Here is a 17414-nt window from a genome sequence, read left to right as displayed (position 1 = left end):
TGAAACGAAATGGGATTTTTCTGGACCAGCGCAGGCAAAAAGATTCACCTGAAAATTGTCCACAAATCGCCGAACGTGCTCCACTTATCCGTAGAGAACTTGGAGGCAGACCGTGAACGCCACTTATTACTCGTTTTGGTGCTTGCATCATTACTTTGCTTTGCGGTCTGTACGTTTATTTTCCGGCTCAATTTTCTGCACGCTGCTTTTCTCTTGCCGACGCTTACGTGTTGCTACCTCTACAGCAGTGTGATAAAATCCGAAAATCTGGTCCTAGTGAAAGACTTTGCGTTGCAATGCTCAATTACTTTTGCAAACGGCACCGTGCGCAATTCACTGATTCCAATAGAGTATATACAGGACATAATAATCAACGATGTATTTTACAACGTAAGTTCTTGTATTTGTGGTACTTCCAACTACCGAAATATCCAAGCATCAATTTGTTTGCTTTTAGTTGAAAGTAATTTTCGTGCTGCAAGTGCTAACGAAAGGAAACTTATTTCGGAGAAAACCGATCATTACACTCCTACACGTAAGATAAACCGAATTCCTAGCATCGCCATTGCTTTAAATAATAACTAAATTCTTTGTCCATTCGTCATCCTAATAGCATCTTAAACCAGGTTTGTCCTGCTTAAAAATTGTCTTCGAAGAATTACATTCCATATTGGAATTAGAGGATCACTGAACGATGAAGAAGCCTCAATTCGGTTGACGCGTCCTAGGAAAAAACTTGTCGAGAATATTCAGCATCTGAACAGCTTCCTGAGTCTTCTGCGTGCCGATTTCCGTCGAAAAATCATGTTGCTGTAACCTTTCCATTGTGGCCAGTTTCTCGATCGGCTGCTTTGGTACGCAAACGTCGGTTTTCGCCTAACCAAATATAGGTCACAATGAAAATTAGATAATTACTATGCGATTAAATACAGTTTGTTTCGAGCTAACCGTTTGCATTTGCTCTATTTGACACTCTTTCCACAGGAGTTTTTTGTACATTGGAGGAATATTTATCCGCAAAGTAACAACTGTGTCTTGCAAATCACGTATATCATCCTCGGATAGCGTATTTTTCCCTAAAAAGAAACTTTCTGTTGGTGATACTGTTGGTGTGGGCATACATATTTCAAGCTTACGCATATTCATTTGTTAATGTAACGTTCTTGGAAAACCGAAAAGGAAAACAACCGCAACAACACAAATTGCAATTCTGTATTCAACGAACTTGCGACCGTAAACAAAGCGTCCTTTTCTTCATGTCAACGGTCGAATATGTCAAATCAAATCATACAATCGTTTACTTCTGCTAGTTGAAAGGTGCACTTGAGCACTTCGTTTATTGGAATGGGATTTTCAAATTCTTTCACTGAAAATATTAAAATGATACAAAAAATGTTGTCTCCTTGAAATGTGCTATGATATCATATCAGAATGATAACAATACCGGTTCAAAAAAGGGGTGGCCAAATGCTATTATTAATGTTTATCCTAAACACACAATCCGATATCTCTTGCGGCAAACAATTTTGACGGCATTCTACGCTAAAATTAATGAAAATTCTTCAAATCATTTACGCACAAGCATCATCAAAATCATTTACGCACAAGCACTTTCAGCCCAAGGGCAAAACTTTGCAAATATTCCGCCTGACGAGCAATGAGTATTTACTGGTCGTACTAGCAACACTGTATTAAAGAAGCATGCCAATTATCGCCATGTGACAGCTCTGCTGGACGAGTTCTGTAAAATAGCAATCAAAAACCCCGGGCGCGTGTTTTTAATCCCGTTCATCACAGTCGAATTTTCGCTCGCGCACGAGGCTCGTGTGTTTTTCCTCCGGCGTTTCGCGCTCGGCAGCGAGAACTGTTGGTGGTGTTCTAATAATTTTTCGTTTTCCGATTGCCGGCTCATAGTTAACCGGATTCGCGCGGTTCGCCCGGGATTGTTCAGTGTTGGCCATTGACACGGTTTTTCATTTTGCACATTTTCTTCGCTCCTCGTGGTAACCGATTGGAGGGCTGCACAAAACATCAAAGTGTGCTGCTACAGTCTGCTGTATGATTTGAGGCTTTTTCGCTGCTCAGTTTTTTGCCACTGTCCGCCGGAAGTGAGTTGTGTAACATTCAGCCGTCAGCATCTAAGATTCGGTTTCAAACCAAACAACATTTGACACAGCATCCGTAGCCGGTGAACTTGAAACAAATCCCCGAAGTCGAGGGTATTTTGCACTCGACTTAGTATTTGGCGGTTATAAAGTATAAAGCGTGAATATTCGACAAACCCGATTCGCGAGCATGATGTCGAAAAGTCAGGAAGCAGCTGTGAACGGGACCATGAACCATAATAATGGCGAAGTGCGCAACACCCACGAACAGATGCACGAACGCCGCCACAACCTATACCCCTCGAAGGTAACAGTGGTCCTCGGAGCTCAGTGGGGCGACGAGGGCAAGGGCAAGGTGGTCGATATGTTGGCCACCTATGCGGACATTGTCTGCCGTTGTCAGGTGAGTGTAGAAAGTTCTCTGCCATTCGACGCCAGCTAGATGCAACATCACCGCGCGCGCTATCTTGGCAACATGTGATCAAAGTGCGCAATGTGACAGAGTCCGCACGCAGCAGCTCTTCGGCGGGTCGCATGTGTTTCGTAATCGAATACGTACCAAGCGTCCCTTTTGACCTTTTTCACTCTCCGCCACTGTCATTATCAATTACCAGCTCAGATTTTTCGATCCCGGAAGCCACGTGCGTGAGATGAGGTACGGTATGATTTCGCAGTTTTGCCAGTCAGCAGCATGTTGCTATCAACTAAAGGCAGACTACTGTGTTCCATTCCGTTTTCTCCTGTTGGTTGAAACCAACCGTGGGTTACTGGTACGATTGTCTGTCGAGCTACTTGCAATAACTAGCGTGTCGAGCCTCGATAAGCGTTGGCACTCTATCGACTCAAGATCGAACCTGCGTGCTAGAGACGTACCATTCGATAACGAACGTGTGATAAGATTGGGGAGAAATACCGTTCAGTTTTGCAGGACACCGCAATCACATTTGTTTTCGCCATATTTTGAGTTATAAAACACATTTGGCTGCTTGTGTTTTTGCATCATTCTCCGCCTATCATTTGTTACAATATATTCGACCCGGTGCCATCTGCGGTTCCAGTTCAAAACTCCGTGCGGCATGGTATCCTAGTGTCACCCGACACCCTTTCCCAACCAACGCCCAACACGGAATTCGCGGATGAACCCGGAACACAGTGATAAGCGGCAGCCTTTTACTGAACCTAACAACGTTATGTCACTCTGACACTCTGAGAGGCTCGACACGGTGGATGTAATCATGTGATGTGTAAATGCGTTTAGTTTATTGTTTAACATAGTCGAAAGCTAAATTTTTTGTTTTTGAAAACATACATTTTGTACCCTAATGCGCAATGCATTGGCATTTTTTATTTACTATCTCCCGGGAGATAACACGAAATAACAGCCCAGTGGGATCGTAGGTCACTTCAAGTGATGAGTATTACAATGTGATGTAATACCAGTTATAAATATTTTACCAAAACCTGGTCACACTTTCTTCGATTGTGGTGACCCCCATTTGGTTTGTGTCGTCCTCGTCATTCGTCCTTCCGTTGTTTTCCTGCAGGGACACGTTTTGTATGAGTTCACAAAGCTATACTTAAAATTGTTCAATAAATAGAACGCATTGGGGCGATGTACACGGCGTGTTTTCGCAGCTCAATGGTGGGGTTGTGTATACGATCTCTTGCGCATTGGACAACCACTATGAATTTTCGTTTTCACGTGGCTAATCCGCCTAACCCTGCCCAACCTACTTCCCGCCGATAGCCCCTTTTACACGATGGAAGATATTTGCTCGTGTTAACACATTCGATAAGAATAGCACAACGTACGGCAAAACGTAAGCAAAGCTACCGGTGCTCGCCACCGTCGCAATCATCCGTCGTGGCACCAGGCCCCACGGCCGAAACACCCTGTACGAAACGGTTCCACGGGGTTCAAATGAAGAAGAGAGAGGAAATCGTTACCTACCAAATCCACATATCCGAACGAGAGCGCGGTTCAGCTGACAAGGCGCCAAGCGCAGGCGCAACCGCTTTATAGCTGTGTGCACTTGAAATCCCTGGCAAAAGCCAGTTAATCGGTCCATGGGCGCGGAGAGAAACGGGCACGCTTGGCAGGTCAGGTACGAGACACAAAGACCCGGAGGGAATCTTGACGACGATCGCACCCGCAACATCCGCGTGGATGGTTGTAGCGCCCGCGTCATTTAAAAAAAAAACGGGATCGAAATGGGATTGTAGCCAACCGACGATCATCGGTGTGTTATTGCAAACTCTTGAATGGTACTTGGCAGTGGGCCAAAAATATCACAATCATCACATATTATCACCGATCGTTAACATCGGGGTCTGTTGGATGGTTGGTAGGAATCAAAAGCGTACTTGAGCTTCGGTAGTTTGTCCCAGTAAAGTTCCCGCTAGGGCTTCGTTTGGTTATCAACAATCAACTATGCGTATCCTGTTCGAATTATGTTTATCAGCATCGTGAAGAAGGAAACATGCTGCAAAACAGAATCGTGTTGTCGTCATGCGGTTGCGTAACGATCAGCTGTGCGTCGTCGAGCAGTGCGTTGGCAGAACTGATCGGCAAATATTTAATCGTAGCTTCTCGTTCACAGGGTGGCAATAATGCCGGCCACACGGTGGTGGTTGGAGACAAGAATTTCGACTTCCACCTGCTACCCAGCGGCATCATTCACGATAAATGCACATCTATTATTGGTGAGTAGAACGCGACAGCTGCTGACGGATGCTTTTTGAAGCTCATTAAAATGTAAAAAAAGTATTTTCTAAGAACAGGATCCAACGGTACACCTCGCCAGGAGTTGGCAATGAATCAAACACCGAGTTGATTTTATGAATGATCTTCCGTACGATCACTGACTGTAATAGTAGTTTCCCTGTGATTGGCTTGGAGATGTCGCCCTTTGACGGCCATTGGCAATTGGTTTGTTGTCGGTTTGCTTGATGCGCACTAAATAAGGTTCAATTGAAGGATAGGCACGCTCGAAGCAGCAAAAGGGAGAAAAGGCCGTTTTCAAGATCATTTCAACAAACTAAAGCACGTGTCGATCGGATTCATTTCAGATCTTTCAGAAACTACGTCAATGTTCAAGTGAGAGCACAAATTTAGAACCAAAGGTTGGCCCACCGAAGGCTAGCAGTGGCCTCTGGCGCACTTGGGTGACCAAAACTCAAGTGCAACCTACCCGCGACCCTCTGCCATTGAAATCGAAGAGGTCGCGTAACAACGAACGGTTGTTGTTTGTGGCTCTATCAGCCTGCAAACCGACGGTGAATCCCGAAGCTAATTGTAGGACCGCCAACCTCACAACGTTCGCGCCGACAAATACTCGCACGAGAATCGCGGTTTGTTGACGTTAACTGTCCGCGGAACACATTATCGCGAGCGTAAGGCCGAAGTGCTGCTTACTAATAGATGTTTTTTTCGCTAGTGGAGGTGCTATCTTGTCCCTCCTACGATACCGTTTGGCAGACGAAAACAAAAAAAAAAAAAAAAAAACCAATACACCTTCTATTCTCATAATCATGATCACATGATTTTGCAAACACATTCGGCAGCAATGGGAAAATTCATGCCAATTCTTTTTTAAGCAATAATTGTTGTGTAAACCGTCTAACTATTTGGTCAATTTATATTCAAACTATGCACCAAATTAATCATGGAAAATGTGGATCGAATCTCAAAAACTGCGGAATCCCAGAGATCCCTAGTTTTTTCTGATTTATCTACGACAAAGCATGCATTTAGTGTAATCGTTTACATTTGGCGAAGAAAGTTTTCACGACTGTTTGCCACGCACCCAACCGTGCATTTAAACCATAAACTCATTTTTGAAGCCTTGAGGCCGCCCGCACAGTGTGGTTCGTCGGAACTTTGTCATCGAGCCCCGAGTGACAATAAATAAACTTGTTGTCATTATTGCTGGGCGCGTGCAGCAACAAATTTGGTTATTATGATTGTGGCAGGCAGGCAAACGGGGTCCGCACGCTTCGCTCCGTTTAACCAGCAGAGGACCTCGGCTTGTAAAAGAAGCATAAACGATTAATCAACCATACATTCGCAGAACGATAAAACTTTGTCATCGCGCTGCTATGTCACCGTACCCGACACGCACCGCGCGCCCCACGGCCGATGATGCCAATCCGCCGGTGGTTTAGTTTGAAGGTTTAGGTCATTATAATAGAAGGATGGAACCTTGGCTTTTCGCATCAGCTTTAATGGTGTTCAAGGTTGGCCACGAACAAACTTTGCTTCCCGATAGAGACCTCTTTTGCTTATCGCACACGGGGCCAAACCTTTTCTGCTCAAATTGGTTGGGAATTTATTAAAAAAACAAAAGGAAGCGAATCAAAGCATGGTTATCGATCAAATGTTAGCTCGAACTCTAATTTTGTCTCGCTGGTTCTGTGTATAAGTCAAAACGATTTGCCATGGCGATTTTCGGGGAATCTAGCTTGGCCTAGCTTTTGGACCCATGCTATGGCCAAATGTACGCACGATACATCTTACCTCTTTCGGCGTGCTCTGTTTAATCAATAGGTTCGGTTAATGTGACTCTCGAGTTTAAACACCATTATAGCAGTTCGTTATAAAATAAGCAATATAATATACATTTATGGGTTGAAGTTTCCTAGTAAAATGATATCGTTTGGCGCGATTGGTGCGGACGGCACGATCAGTATGCGTTAGACGCTGTTTTTAGTACCCACAATAAAAACATGATCATGATAAAACATATTTTGCGGAAATCCGATTAAGGGGTACCCTTTGCAACTGACCATATTGCGAACTGCATTTTTAGCATCCTTCTACAACAATTACAAAGCGTAGATAATTAATATCAACAAACATTCGTCGTCGAAGGAAACTAGTAAAGCTTTGGGTAAACGGGTTTGTTTTACGTCCGTCAACAACTGTCCACATAGTAAAAAAAACGATAGATATCTGATAAAGGCCATCAAACCATCAAGCATTGCTCAGCACGCCGTTCAGCGAATGCCAACAGCGAAGGCGCAATGGTAAACCAGCTGCTGGACGACGAACACCGTGTGGCATCGATTGCCTATCGCGCACCAGTCACGAAATGTCATGCCACGTGTGCCCTACAATTGCGCGCGGGCTCTGCCTGTCCGCCTTCCATTATTGATACAATCATTGATTGCTATTAGGGACCGTCATTAGTAGCTAGACTATGTAATTAGCCGTTTATCAAGCGTGACGATGATTCGGCAATTGCGAAGTCTTCCGAGACATTATCAAGAAAGTTTACGAGTTTATGGAATGCAATATTTCCGAATTAACGTAACAATTTGCAATCTATAGAAGTTTATTAGTATTACTGTCAGTACTTACTAACAGATAGGTTAATCAGATCCTATAGATATCAAGAAAGGGCAATCGAACCAGTACAATATTTACATTTATCTCGCCCTAACGTGTAATTAGGAAACGGTGTCGTCGTCCACTTGCCGGGCTTGTTCGAGGAGCTGGCCAAGAATGAAGCGAAAGGCCTAAAAAGCTGGGAGAAGCGACTGATCATCTCCAACCGTGCTCACCTGGTGCTGGACATGCACCAGCAGGTGGATGGCCTGCAGGAAGCCGAAATGGGTGGAAAGTCGCTCGGCACAACGAAAAAGGGCATCGGCCCGTGCTACTCCAGCAAAGCGACCCGCAACGGTATCCGTGTGTCGGATCTGCTCGGCGACTTTAAAGTGTTCAGCGAAAAGTACGTATTCCACGGATCAGCCTGGAATGGAATATCGCGCCATAATGCCAACGGTGGTTTTTTCTTTTTTCTCCTTTTTCGCTCTTCTGTATCTTCACGAACCCGAACGGTGTATAGAGTTGAGGTTCTAGCGACAATGTATAAACGCTTGTATCCCGGTTTTTCGATCGATCTGAACGCAGAGCTTGCACGGTAAGTAGCGGGCCACTCGAACGTCCCTTCTGTCCACCTGCACGCTCCTGTGCCCAGCACTGTTCTGCGTGCACGATGGTTACACGGCGGTGGATGGACGCTGAAGGAGGCGCATCAGTTGGTGGACTTGTGTTTGGACCTTTGCCTTTTACCACGTTACTAGATATCGGGAGTTCGCGGAACGGTTGAGACCGTTAGTGCGCGACTCGGTGTCGTATCTGCACGCGTCACTCAAGGAAGGCAAGATCGTCCTGGTGGAGGGAGCTAATGCCGCCATGCTGGACATTGACTTTGGTAGGTAACATAAGATCCTGGATGTGGCCAATGTGGCTTCCGGGGGTGAATGCTTGTGCCGTGGTAAACCATGTTCCCTTCGTCCTGGTTTTATAAAAAACGTAGGCACTTATCCGTATGTGACGAGCAGCAATTGTAGTATCGGTGGAGTACTGACCGGTCTTGGTCTGCCACCGCAATCGATCGGTGAGGTAGTCGGTGTCGTGAAAGCTTACACAACGCGTGTAGGTGATGGCCCGTTCCCGACGGAGCTCAAGGATGTGAGTAGAAGACTGACTAACTGTTCCCTTTAATGTATGTCGTCGATTCGTTCATTTAATCCCTGATTTCTGTTTGATTTACAGGAAATTGGATCGTTTCTCCAGAAACGCGGTGGGGAAATCGGTGTCACAACGCTGCGAATTCGGCGCTGCGGTTGGCTCGATCTTGCCCTGCTCCGATACACCTCCATGGTAAACGGTTATACTGCGGTCTGTTTGACTAAGTTAGATATTCTGGATACACTAGCCGAGATCAAGGTCGCCGTTAGGTAAGTTAGACGGCTTAGTAACCCAGGCGGAAACCATCATGAACAGATTGCTCACAATGGGACAATGTTTATTTTTGGCTTTCAGCTACAACTTGAACGGCAAGAAGATCGACTATTTCCCCGGTTCGATCACCGATCTGGGGCAGGTGGAGGTGAACTACATCACCATGCCTGGTTGGTTGAAATCGACCGAAAATGTGCGCGATTTTGCCGAGCTGCCTCCGCAGGCTCAGGATTACATTCGACTAATCGAGAACGAGATGGACGTGCCAGTGAAGTGGATCGGTGTCGGCAAGGGCCGGGAGTCGATTATCTGCGTAAAAGAATAAACCATGCGCCCCGTCTGCGAAGCAAAATGAAAAGCCAGTCACCGTTTGAGCAGCACACATTACATCACCCGGTGTACGCCATGATGGGATTCAGCGGATTTTCGTTTCGTCTGTCTTAGAAAAACAGTACATTGCCATGAACGCTCGCAATCGTTAGGTTAGCTTCTGATTGGACTGTGTATTAGTTTTACTTTCAAGGTATTCACACACCGCCGACGTAAATTTCGGAACGACACGTAACGTAGCGCGCAACGCGTCAACACCGCTTTGTCTTATATGAGTTTCTATGGGGCACTTCACACCGGTTGTCGGCGTCGACAACGTCAACTTCGTACGCCGGTGATTTCAACCGGTGTGAAGTGCTCCAAAAGTGCATACAAGTGCTGTGTAGTGCATACAATCCCATACAAGACAACGCGTTTTGACGTGTTGCACGCTATGTTACGTGTCGTTTCGAAATTTACGTCGGCGGTGTGTGTGCCTTAAGTTTTAGTTGTTTCCCAACAGTCGCTTCCTTCGCTGGCTCAGCCGCTAAATGAAGTAATGAATCTATTAGGTACCCTAAGTTCCGGCCAGAGGCTTCCAATAGTATACACTTTTAACCATTAAATGGTTATTGGTGAATATAGGCAACCTATCGTTTCTTGCAGGGCTTGTTGTCGCTTCAATTCGATGCACACGCCATACAGTGGCAAAGTGTGCTCCAAACGCACAATTTATGGAGGAACGGATACGGATGTTACGCGCCACAGAACGCTTGATTGGAATTGATGAAAAAGAGTCTAAACCGTATCGTACGCTTATTTAACCAGTCCTCGGTAATTAATAGCTCCGTTCGGGGTGAAAAGGTGAAAATCTGGCAACAGAAGCCGCACGCAAACTTTATGCGAAGATTATAAATGTGCATAACATAATGTGTATAAATGTGCAAAATGATCGACACACATGCACGACAAAACGTTAATGTGCATTAAAAAGTTGAACGTTACAAAACAGCAAACCGCAATGGCACCCAGTAGTTAGGTAGACGTTGTCCAATATCCCTTTATAGGTTTGGGTGACCCCGGAACATGATGGATGTTAGCTAGAGTAGGTGTTAGTTGATGTGCTGCATCTCACATGCAAACCAACCGAAGAGAAGATGTCGATTGATTTTTTTTCAGATGCTGCAAACGAAGTGAAAATGAACACTACCTGATGAGAAGAATTCGCTTGAAATTTCAAGTACGTAAAAAGAAAGAGAGAGAACCGAAAGGTTTACTGTTACGTATTATTTTTTACCATAATTTTCTTGTTCGATAATGAAGCGAGATGAAGTTTCGGGATGGGTCATTTAGAACATGAAACCGACGGAATTATCAGCGATCAGAGGCCAGTGTGAAGGAAAAATAAAACACTGAAAAAAGAGTGCAGAGCCTACACAATTACTTAAAAAGTACGTTTTTTAAATTGATTATAGAGACTTTGAGCTGCAGTAGCTTAACATTCGTCTCTCACTTAGAAAGTACTGTAAACGAAGGTGGTAGATATTTTGTTTTATATATATAACCTACGTCCCTTAAAGACTGTCTTTTTGTCCCGATTAGTCACTCTAGTGGCGCTGTCGGGAGGATGGAGCGTCCCTTTAGTTTGCCATATAATTTTATGCTTTGCTTGGGAATATCCCTTACAGAAGGAGACACTGTTAATATGTATGTAAAGAAAACCTCTTAAACCGATCACTGCATCACTACGCGAAGTGCACGTTTAGCACCAAACACAGCTGAACTATTAGGTGTACCAGGCTAGGTGTCTTCCCAGAAGCTTTTTCTTTTATTGTGACTAAACAAACGACATTTTTGTCATTACTTTTACAATAAAGTGTAAAATATGCGAAAACATATAGGAAACTATATTTTAACTAAAATAGAAACAATAACAAAATATTACAGTGTTTTATTTTTCTATGGAATCTCTCAATGTGTTTTCCCGGTATTGTTTATTAGTCAAGGACATTATTTCCCATTTCGGTATTATCACATCGTTTGCTAATACACTTTTGTTAGTGTTTCAGTAAACTAAATCACAGTAAAACATAGGGATCTAGTGTTTTCGGTATATTTGCGGCGTAACAACACATCATAGGATTGGAAAACTCGTACAAATGTAGTACAACACGTTTTATTTACCATATTTCTCTTACTCCCTATAAAAGTTAAAGCTTGCGGAACACAAATCCTCGACTCTGTCGTCACTAGAATATCATATTTACAAAGCTGCCGTCGAAACCTAAACCCTGATTTGCATGCCCAATCCGTCGGGTGGAAGAACATTTATCGGCCGCCCGAATAACTGCGATCCACGATGGTGGGACTTTTGCTGTGCCGCTCATTGGGGCACTCCGCACTGGACGGCGACGAAGGATGGCTTCGGTGTTGGACGATAACGGTGCCACTGGAGATTTTCGAAGGCGAGTGCGGCCCATAGAGCGGTATCGGGCCAGCTGGTACCGCGTTTCCACTGGCCAAGGAAGCTTCCCGCTTTTCCCGGCGATCGCGGGCCCGTCGATTTTGGAACCAAATTTTTACGCGTGTATTCGTCAGCTCGAGACTGTACGCCAGCTGGTTGGCCTCTTCCGAGCTGAGGTACGTCGACACTTTGTAGGCCTCTTCGAGGGCACTCAACTGGGCGGGTGTGAAGGGAACGCGCGGTAACCGTCCCGGTGTGCGCTTTACTGGGCCAGTTTTTTGTGGGCCTGCACAACGAAAGCAACCATGAGACGACGGTTGGTTCTCGTAAGGATCAATAGAGTTCGCTGGAACAGCGACGAACTTGATGTTGGTATTACTTACGAGGTAATTTTGGTGGATGGTATCGGGTGTAGTACAGCCAATCGAATGACGGTACTCCCCGACCACATCCGGGCACTGCCGGAATAAACTCCGTTACCGGGGCTTCCTGTCGCTGGTGCCCGACGTCGCTCTCTTGGTCCATCTCTTCGTCTGCTTCGATACCGCCGTCATCGCGTAGCCGAGATTCACTGTCAGTCACTTCGCTGTCCGGATCACTGGCGGGGCTGTCGGTGCAGCAGCCGCGGCACTGGTCGATCTTTCGTCGCTTTTCGTACCGCTCACCGGCGCGCGTAAGAATGTGTTCGATACTGAAATCACTTTGCCGCAACGGAGCAACACTTTTGCAACTGGACGCGGCGGCCATCTCGACCTGCTCCTTTCCGTTCCTGCACCACACTGAGCAACACCAGCTACCGATCGCATCCTTTTTATCATCTGCCAGTCCAGGATCACTGCCTCGTATATTCTCTATTCTTGACCGCCTTTCCCATGATGCCTGCGGCCCAGCCCAGCATTATTCTATTCTCCGCCGTGATTGAATCCCTGTCCAAATATTTACTCCTACCGTACAGGGGACAGGATCTATTTCAAAGGACTCGTTAACTCCTCCCACTTTCCCAATCATGGCGCTGGCCAGGAGTCTGTTTCCCTCTCCGTAGTTTTCTCGCCGTAATCGTTCGATCTCCTTTCGAGCCGTTTTCGTCCTTCTGCGGTTGGTTCCAGAAAACGAGGGAAAAACAGTAAAGCAATGGTGGCTAGTATCCCCGGTAGCTAAACATCCTGCTGCTCATCGAACAAGGGGAGGAAAAAGGGATAGAACAAAACATGCCGCTCACAGCCCTCGATGATTGATAATTAAATGACAATTTCGTAAACTAGAACTGCAAAAAGTGGAAGTACTTCAATAGATAGAAAAAAACGCTGACGACCGGTCCGGCGAGGACACTTGAAATGGATTAGCACCGGGTAAAAGATTGCAGCCGGCGATAAAATGACGGCCACCCAGCGAAGACGCTGCTTCAGATGTGGCTCTTTGATAAAATTGGGCAATTGCCGATTAGCTTCCTGGGATTAGGAAATAATTTATAATAACCATGTCGCCCGAGAAGCTCAATAAAAGTATCGTATTATTAGATAATTTGCGGTGACAAATTGAGATATGGCACGACAAATTGGTTGGTTCCGCGGCGAGCGGTTTACAGTGAGCCACCTTTTCACGGATGATTAACATTTACCGACAGCACCAGGGCGCGTTAGTTCGTAATATAAATATTGAAGGCTTATTTTGAGCGAAAATGCAAACAAAAATGGAACCATGAAAATGAGCTATACTTTGCCATGTTTTGTTTTGCCAAAATACTTTGCGAAGGTCCATTTGCATTTGTCCATTTAACGATTTCCAAATTCAATAATAATTTAATTTAATAATTTAGTATTTTGTTTCCATCAAAAATCGAAAACAAAGATCAACAATTTTCGGGATGGCTTTCGTGAGTTTTTTTAGCATTCTTAGCATTCTTAAATGATGGCCAAATATCATAAAGCAGATTATCAGTCTATAGGTTATCTTTGCATAAATTGCAAAACGCTCTCATATGTAATTTGTTCACACACAACGATCAACGCTATCGAGCGGCGAAGATACTTTATTTATAACTTAATACTAATAAATTGATAGCTTTTCCAGCATATTTTGTTCACCGGAAAATTTTCCAAATTTTGATACGAGTGCTCACCGTTAAAATGTCAGTCAATAGTGCAATTGCCCATGCCTTATTCCGAACAAATTGGTAAAAAATCACAACTTCATATGCAGTGGAACCTTGTAGGTAATACGGAGAGGAACAATCTACGATTTTACACCTCGAGATATTCGTCGACCGTAGATGAACATTGTAGAATTACCAGATGAAACCATAAATTACCACAAATAGAACTACCTCGTTCTGTTCGTTCGTTCTGTGAAGACATGGAAGACGTTGTGTACTCATTTCTACATCTGGCCACATGGGTTCCATTCCTCTGATGTACCGCGAACCACCAACACACCCAGTAGGATACTAATTTTAATCCATATTACATAAACGAGCCGCAAAATGGTACTCGGTGTGCTTTCGATAACGGCACTGTCGAAGGATGCGCATGGGAAAAGGACATTCTTTCGCCCGTAAGAAAATAGACCACACGAGACCGTGATCGTGGGGGTGATCTTTTCCAGCTCTCGGCTCCCTGCGGCGAGACCTAATGCCCGGGGTTGCGGTTTTTGTGAAAGATTATCCCCAGGTCTTGGACCGTGGCCGTACATCCGATTGAACCGTCCATGTACATCTGAGGCTCGTAAAGCCGGAGCCAGCGCTACCGACCGAAGGTCTCCCAGCTTATGAGAATGGAAGGAAATTTGAATAATTCCTTCTGTTCGCCGAGGCGCACACTTGAAAAGGCTAATAAATAAAGTGCACTCAAAATTTGGGCTGCAGCCCCAGGTTGGATTTCCTCAGCGCGAACCCAGCACACACGTAGCGGGATAATCCGCTACCAGGCACCTCGGCACAAAACCGCACCACTCGTGGCCGTTGTTTGTGGAACTTAGTATGGTTTGTTTTGCAAGCGATCCTTGTAATCATTCGAAACATTGCCACCCATGTTCGGTAGTCCGGCCAGGCGGAACATTCAAGGCTCGCCGATAAGACGTGCGCAGGTGACCCTCGGGACCAATATCTCTGAGCAGGTATCCGAGCAGCTTACTTTTCGTTGGCCATCGGGGCGCGTAGAAGATCAGCGGCGCACTTCATTGGTGCCTACGCACGCCTGTTTCTTGGGCAAACGCGGCTACGACTGTTTACGTTTGTTTTGATTTACTTTTGCTAGCTTTGGCGAATTCTGCTCCACGTCTACGGTAAACAGATGGGCTCGTTCTTTGCTGGGTTAAGGTAAGACGCGCACACAGGGCCCATAAAACGAAGGTACCGAGATTTGCACGGCTGGTCGTTTGAGCCGCTTGATGCAGCGTATCATCGGTTGATTGTCCTCGCAAATGAAGGATGAATGGCAGATTAAATCGTCCTAAGAACTAGCAAACCCAGACGATACCTTCAGAGACGATCTTCTTTTCATTCATTCTGCAAAGATTGTCTTTGGTGCGCTGAAGTGGCAAAGCGGATGTGTACGCATCTTAGGCATTAGCGTCGCTTGACGACAGGTTCCGAGCCACTTCCTTATACCTTGCAGGAATGCCCGTTGAATGGTTTTTTGCAACATTTGCCACTTTATGGAGCTCTTCCGTTTGTCGGAGGGTGAACACAATTTGTTTTTAATTTTTTTTTTCGTGACTGAATCACTTGTTGCCCGGAGCTAGTAGCGCTATTGTCGTTCAGCCATGTCGTGTTTAGAAACGGGAAGCATTTGCAAATGAAAATAAAGAAAGAGTATTTTGCGTCGACTTTTTATGCAACAACACATTATTATTTTATTACACACCGAAATTCGTTTTCGACGAGTTTTCTAATAATTAATACTGCTGTGAAACTGTCCAATACATCCGTTTTGAATGCAAGGGGATGTAGCTCAGTGGTAGAGCGCTCGCTTCGCATGTGAGAAGTCCCGGGTTCAATCCCCGGCATCTCCAGAACACCCGAACGCATATTTTATTTACCAAATCCTTCGAAGGACAATTGAATATTTTGCTAACATTGTGTTCCTTTCGCTACGTTTAAAAATTCCACAGATTTCACGCACGGATGTGTTCAACCTTGCATACTAAAATTGTCATCATCTCTTAGAAAAAATGACCGTTTACCATAAAATAGGCCCATGATTGAAAGTGCCGCCGGTACAGCTGAGCTATCTGGAAGGATCAATCAGCCTCTGAACTTTACCGCAACCCGCAAAGTACCGAGATCTCTATCAACCGACGTTTGGCCAAAACTTTCAAGTGGTCTTGTGGCCATTTGTCAAAATTCGACCATCGGTTGAACCTCCTCTAGAGGTGTAATTAATACTGTACGGTCACAGTCTCATACCGTTGGTTGACAAACACGAAAAGGAACTAATCGCAAACTTCGCAACTACTCACAGCATAGACAGATGCGGAAGGATTAAGTATCCAGATGCCGCATTAGTTTCGTCCTGTTCCAGGTACGGAACAAAGATACACAAGTCTGTCTTTGCCAGCTTGCTAGAGGCTGAAAATGGAATAACTCACCCCAGCAGAAGAAGCCATCTTGAAACAGGAATTCCCTGTAAAAAGTATCGATTGCGCACCGTCTCCCGGATGCCGGGGTTGGAAAAATTTAATTAAAACCATGCGAACAACAAACCTTGGCGGTAGTTAGGTTATTGTTTGAATCATTTATTGCTACCAACACACAAACCCGTCACTGGCGTCAGGAACACACAGTCGTGCTCCCACTTGAATTCTTCCCCTAATGCAAATGGAAGTACTATCACATTAAAGTTTGATTAAAACGTCTCATATTACTCACAGGCGGCCATTGGTGCTGTTAATTTAGTTGTAGGGAATTTTCAAGCCAACGGTTCAAAACGCACCGCCCTTTTCAATTTTTCGACCGTCGAAGAGGGTCGGATTTTTGGCGGCCATGTTAAGACAAACTGACGGTAAAACGTGTTGCTTCCCCTAACGCTGCATCCGACGGTAAGTTCTGTCCCATGGTCTCTAATGGATGCACGCACGCACTGTTTGTGATGGTTTGTTTACCATTGTTGTTGATGTTGATTCAATTTGCCAAACTGCGGTCGAATCGTTTCTCTGCGGTCGTTTTCCGGTTTCGTTACTCCCCGATTATGGCAGCTGTATCGTGCTTTGATCTTTAGCAACTGCAGTTAATTTTAAAATAAGTGAGGAGCCGTCGAAGTTTAAAAAGAATGCGAACCTTTCAAGAGTAGCTTCGTTGAAAGTTGAGTGCCAGAAAAGGATGATGAGAACAGTAAGTAATTATAGTGTAGAAGAAATCATTTCTTCATCTTAAAAATGAGAAATTTTATCAATGACACGATTGTATGGTGATTTTTGGATTTAAAAAACGGCCGGTAACAAGAACGGCCGGTGTGCCAAACATTTTATTTTCTTTAGCCAACTTGAAGCATTCTTTTCCGAATTTTATGCTTAATCTAATAGAATTCTAAATTCAATGCTTTAATGAACTAGCTGGGATGTTATTGAAAGCCATACTTTCCAACAACAAGCCTAATGATTAAGCAATAAAATGTAATAAATAAATAACAATTAAAATCAAAAATCAAAAATCAATTCAATATACACAGGTTGAGCCGTCGTTAATGGTGCAAGATATGTCAATGGTCAGATAACGTTACATTAAATTTACAACAACAGATAGTTACTAGTGTTGTAGACTGTAACAGAACTGGCAATAACATGTCATATT

At 44.6% G+C, this 17414-nt stretch overlaps 4 protein-coding genes and 1 non-coding gene across 7 annotated transcripts; 3 read left to right on the top strand and 2 right to left on the bottom strand.

The window, feature by feature from the left end:
• The first annotated feature begins 9 nt into the window (after positions 1-9).
• Positions 10-923, top strand: LOC128275340 (uncharacterized). Its single transcript, XM_053013811.1, has 3 exons — positions 10-390; positions 458-535; positions 614-923. Exons 1-3 carry the CDS (start codon positions 10-12, stop codon positions 689-691), a joined length of 537 nt encoding a protein of 178 aa, XP_052869771.1. The 3' UTR covers positions 692-923.
• On the bottom strand, positions 391-1225 carry LOC128275341 (uncharacterized). The gene is made up of 3 exons (XM_053013812.1): positions 1137-1225; positions 949-1076; positions 391-876 (listed from the first exon to the last, which is right to left on the bottom strand). The coding sequence occupies exons 1-3, from the start codon at positions 1144-1146 to the stop codon at positions 706-708; spliced, it is 309 nt and encodes a 102-aa protein (XP_052869772.1). The 5' UTR covers positions 1147-1225; the 3' UTR covers positions 391-705.
• A 574-nt stretch (positions 1226-1799) lies between these two features.
• Positions 1800-11063, top strand: LOC128275339 (adenylosuccinate synthetase). 3 transcript variants are annotated; one of them, XM_053013807.1, is made up of 8 exons: positions 1800-2508; positions 4706-4808; positions 7558-7837; positions 7955-8029; positions 8193-8323; positions 8429-8583; positions 8668-8852; positions 8938-11063. In XM_053013807.1, exons 1-8 carry the CDS (start codon positions 2296-2298, stop codon positions 9179-9181), a joined length of 1386 nt encoding a protein of 461 aa, XP_052869767.1. In that variant the 5' UTR covers positions 1800-2295; the 3' UTR covers positions 9182-11063. The 3 variants fall into 3 exon arrangements, with proteins under 3 accessions (XP_052869767.1, XP_052869769.1, XP_052869768.1); XM_053013809.1 differs by lacking the exon at positions 1800-2508 and adding an exon at positions 4179-4210; XM_053013808.1 differs by lacking the exon at positions 1800-2508 and adding an exon at positions 4242-4637 and having other exon boundaries at positions 4692-4808.
• Positions 11064-11493: 430 nt separating this feature from the next.
• On the bottom strand, positions 11494-12376 carry LOC128270391 (homeobox protein MSH-C). Its single transcript, XM_053007789.1, has 2 exons — positions 12013-12376; positions 11494-11915 (listed from the first exon to the last, which is right to left on the bottom strand). Exons 1-2 carry the CDS (start codon positions 12374-12376, stop codon positions 11494-11496), a joined length of 786 nt encoding a protein of 261 aa, XP_052863749.1.
• A 3189-nt stretch (positions 12377-15565) lies between these two features.
• On the top strand, positions 15566-15637 carry Trnaa-cgc (transfer RNA alanine (anticodon CGC)). The gene has a single exon. It is a non-coding gene; the product is annotated as a tRNA-Ala (tRNA).
• Positions 15638-17414: the final 1777 nt, after the last annotated feature.

Source organism: Anopheles cruzii, chromosome 3 (genome assembly GCF_943734635.1).
Source record: "Anopheles cruzii chromosome 3, idAnoCruzAS_RS32_06, whole genome shotgun sequence".
NCBI classification, from domain to species: Eukaryota; Metazoa; Arthropoda; class Insecta; order Diptera; family Culicidae; genus Anopheles; species Anopheles cruzii.
Note: the sequence above shows the minus strand (reverse complement) of the source record. Positions and strands in the feature narration are given on the sequence as shown.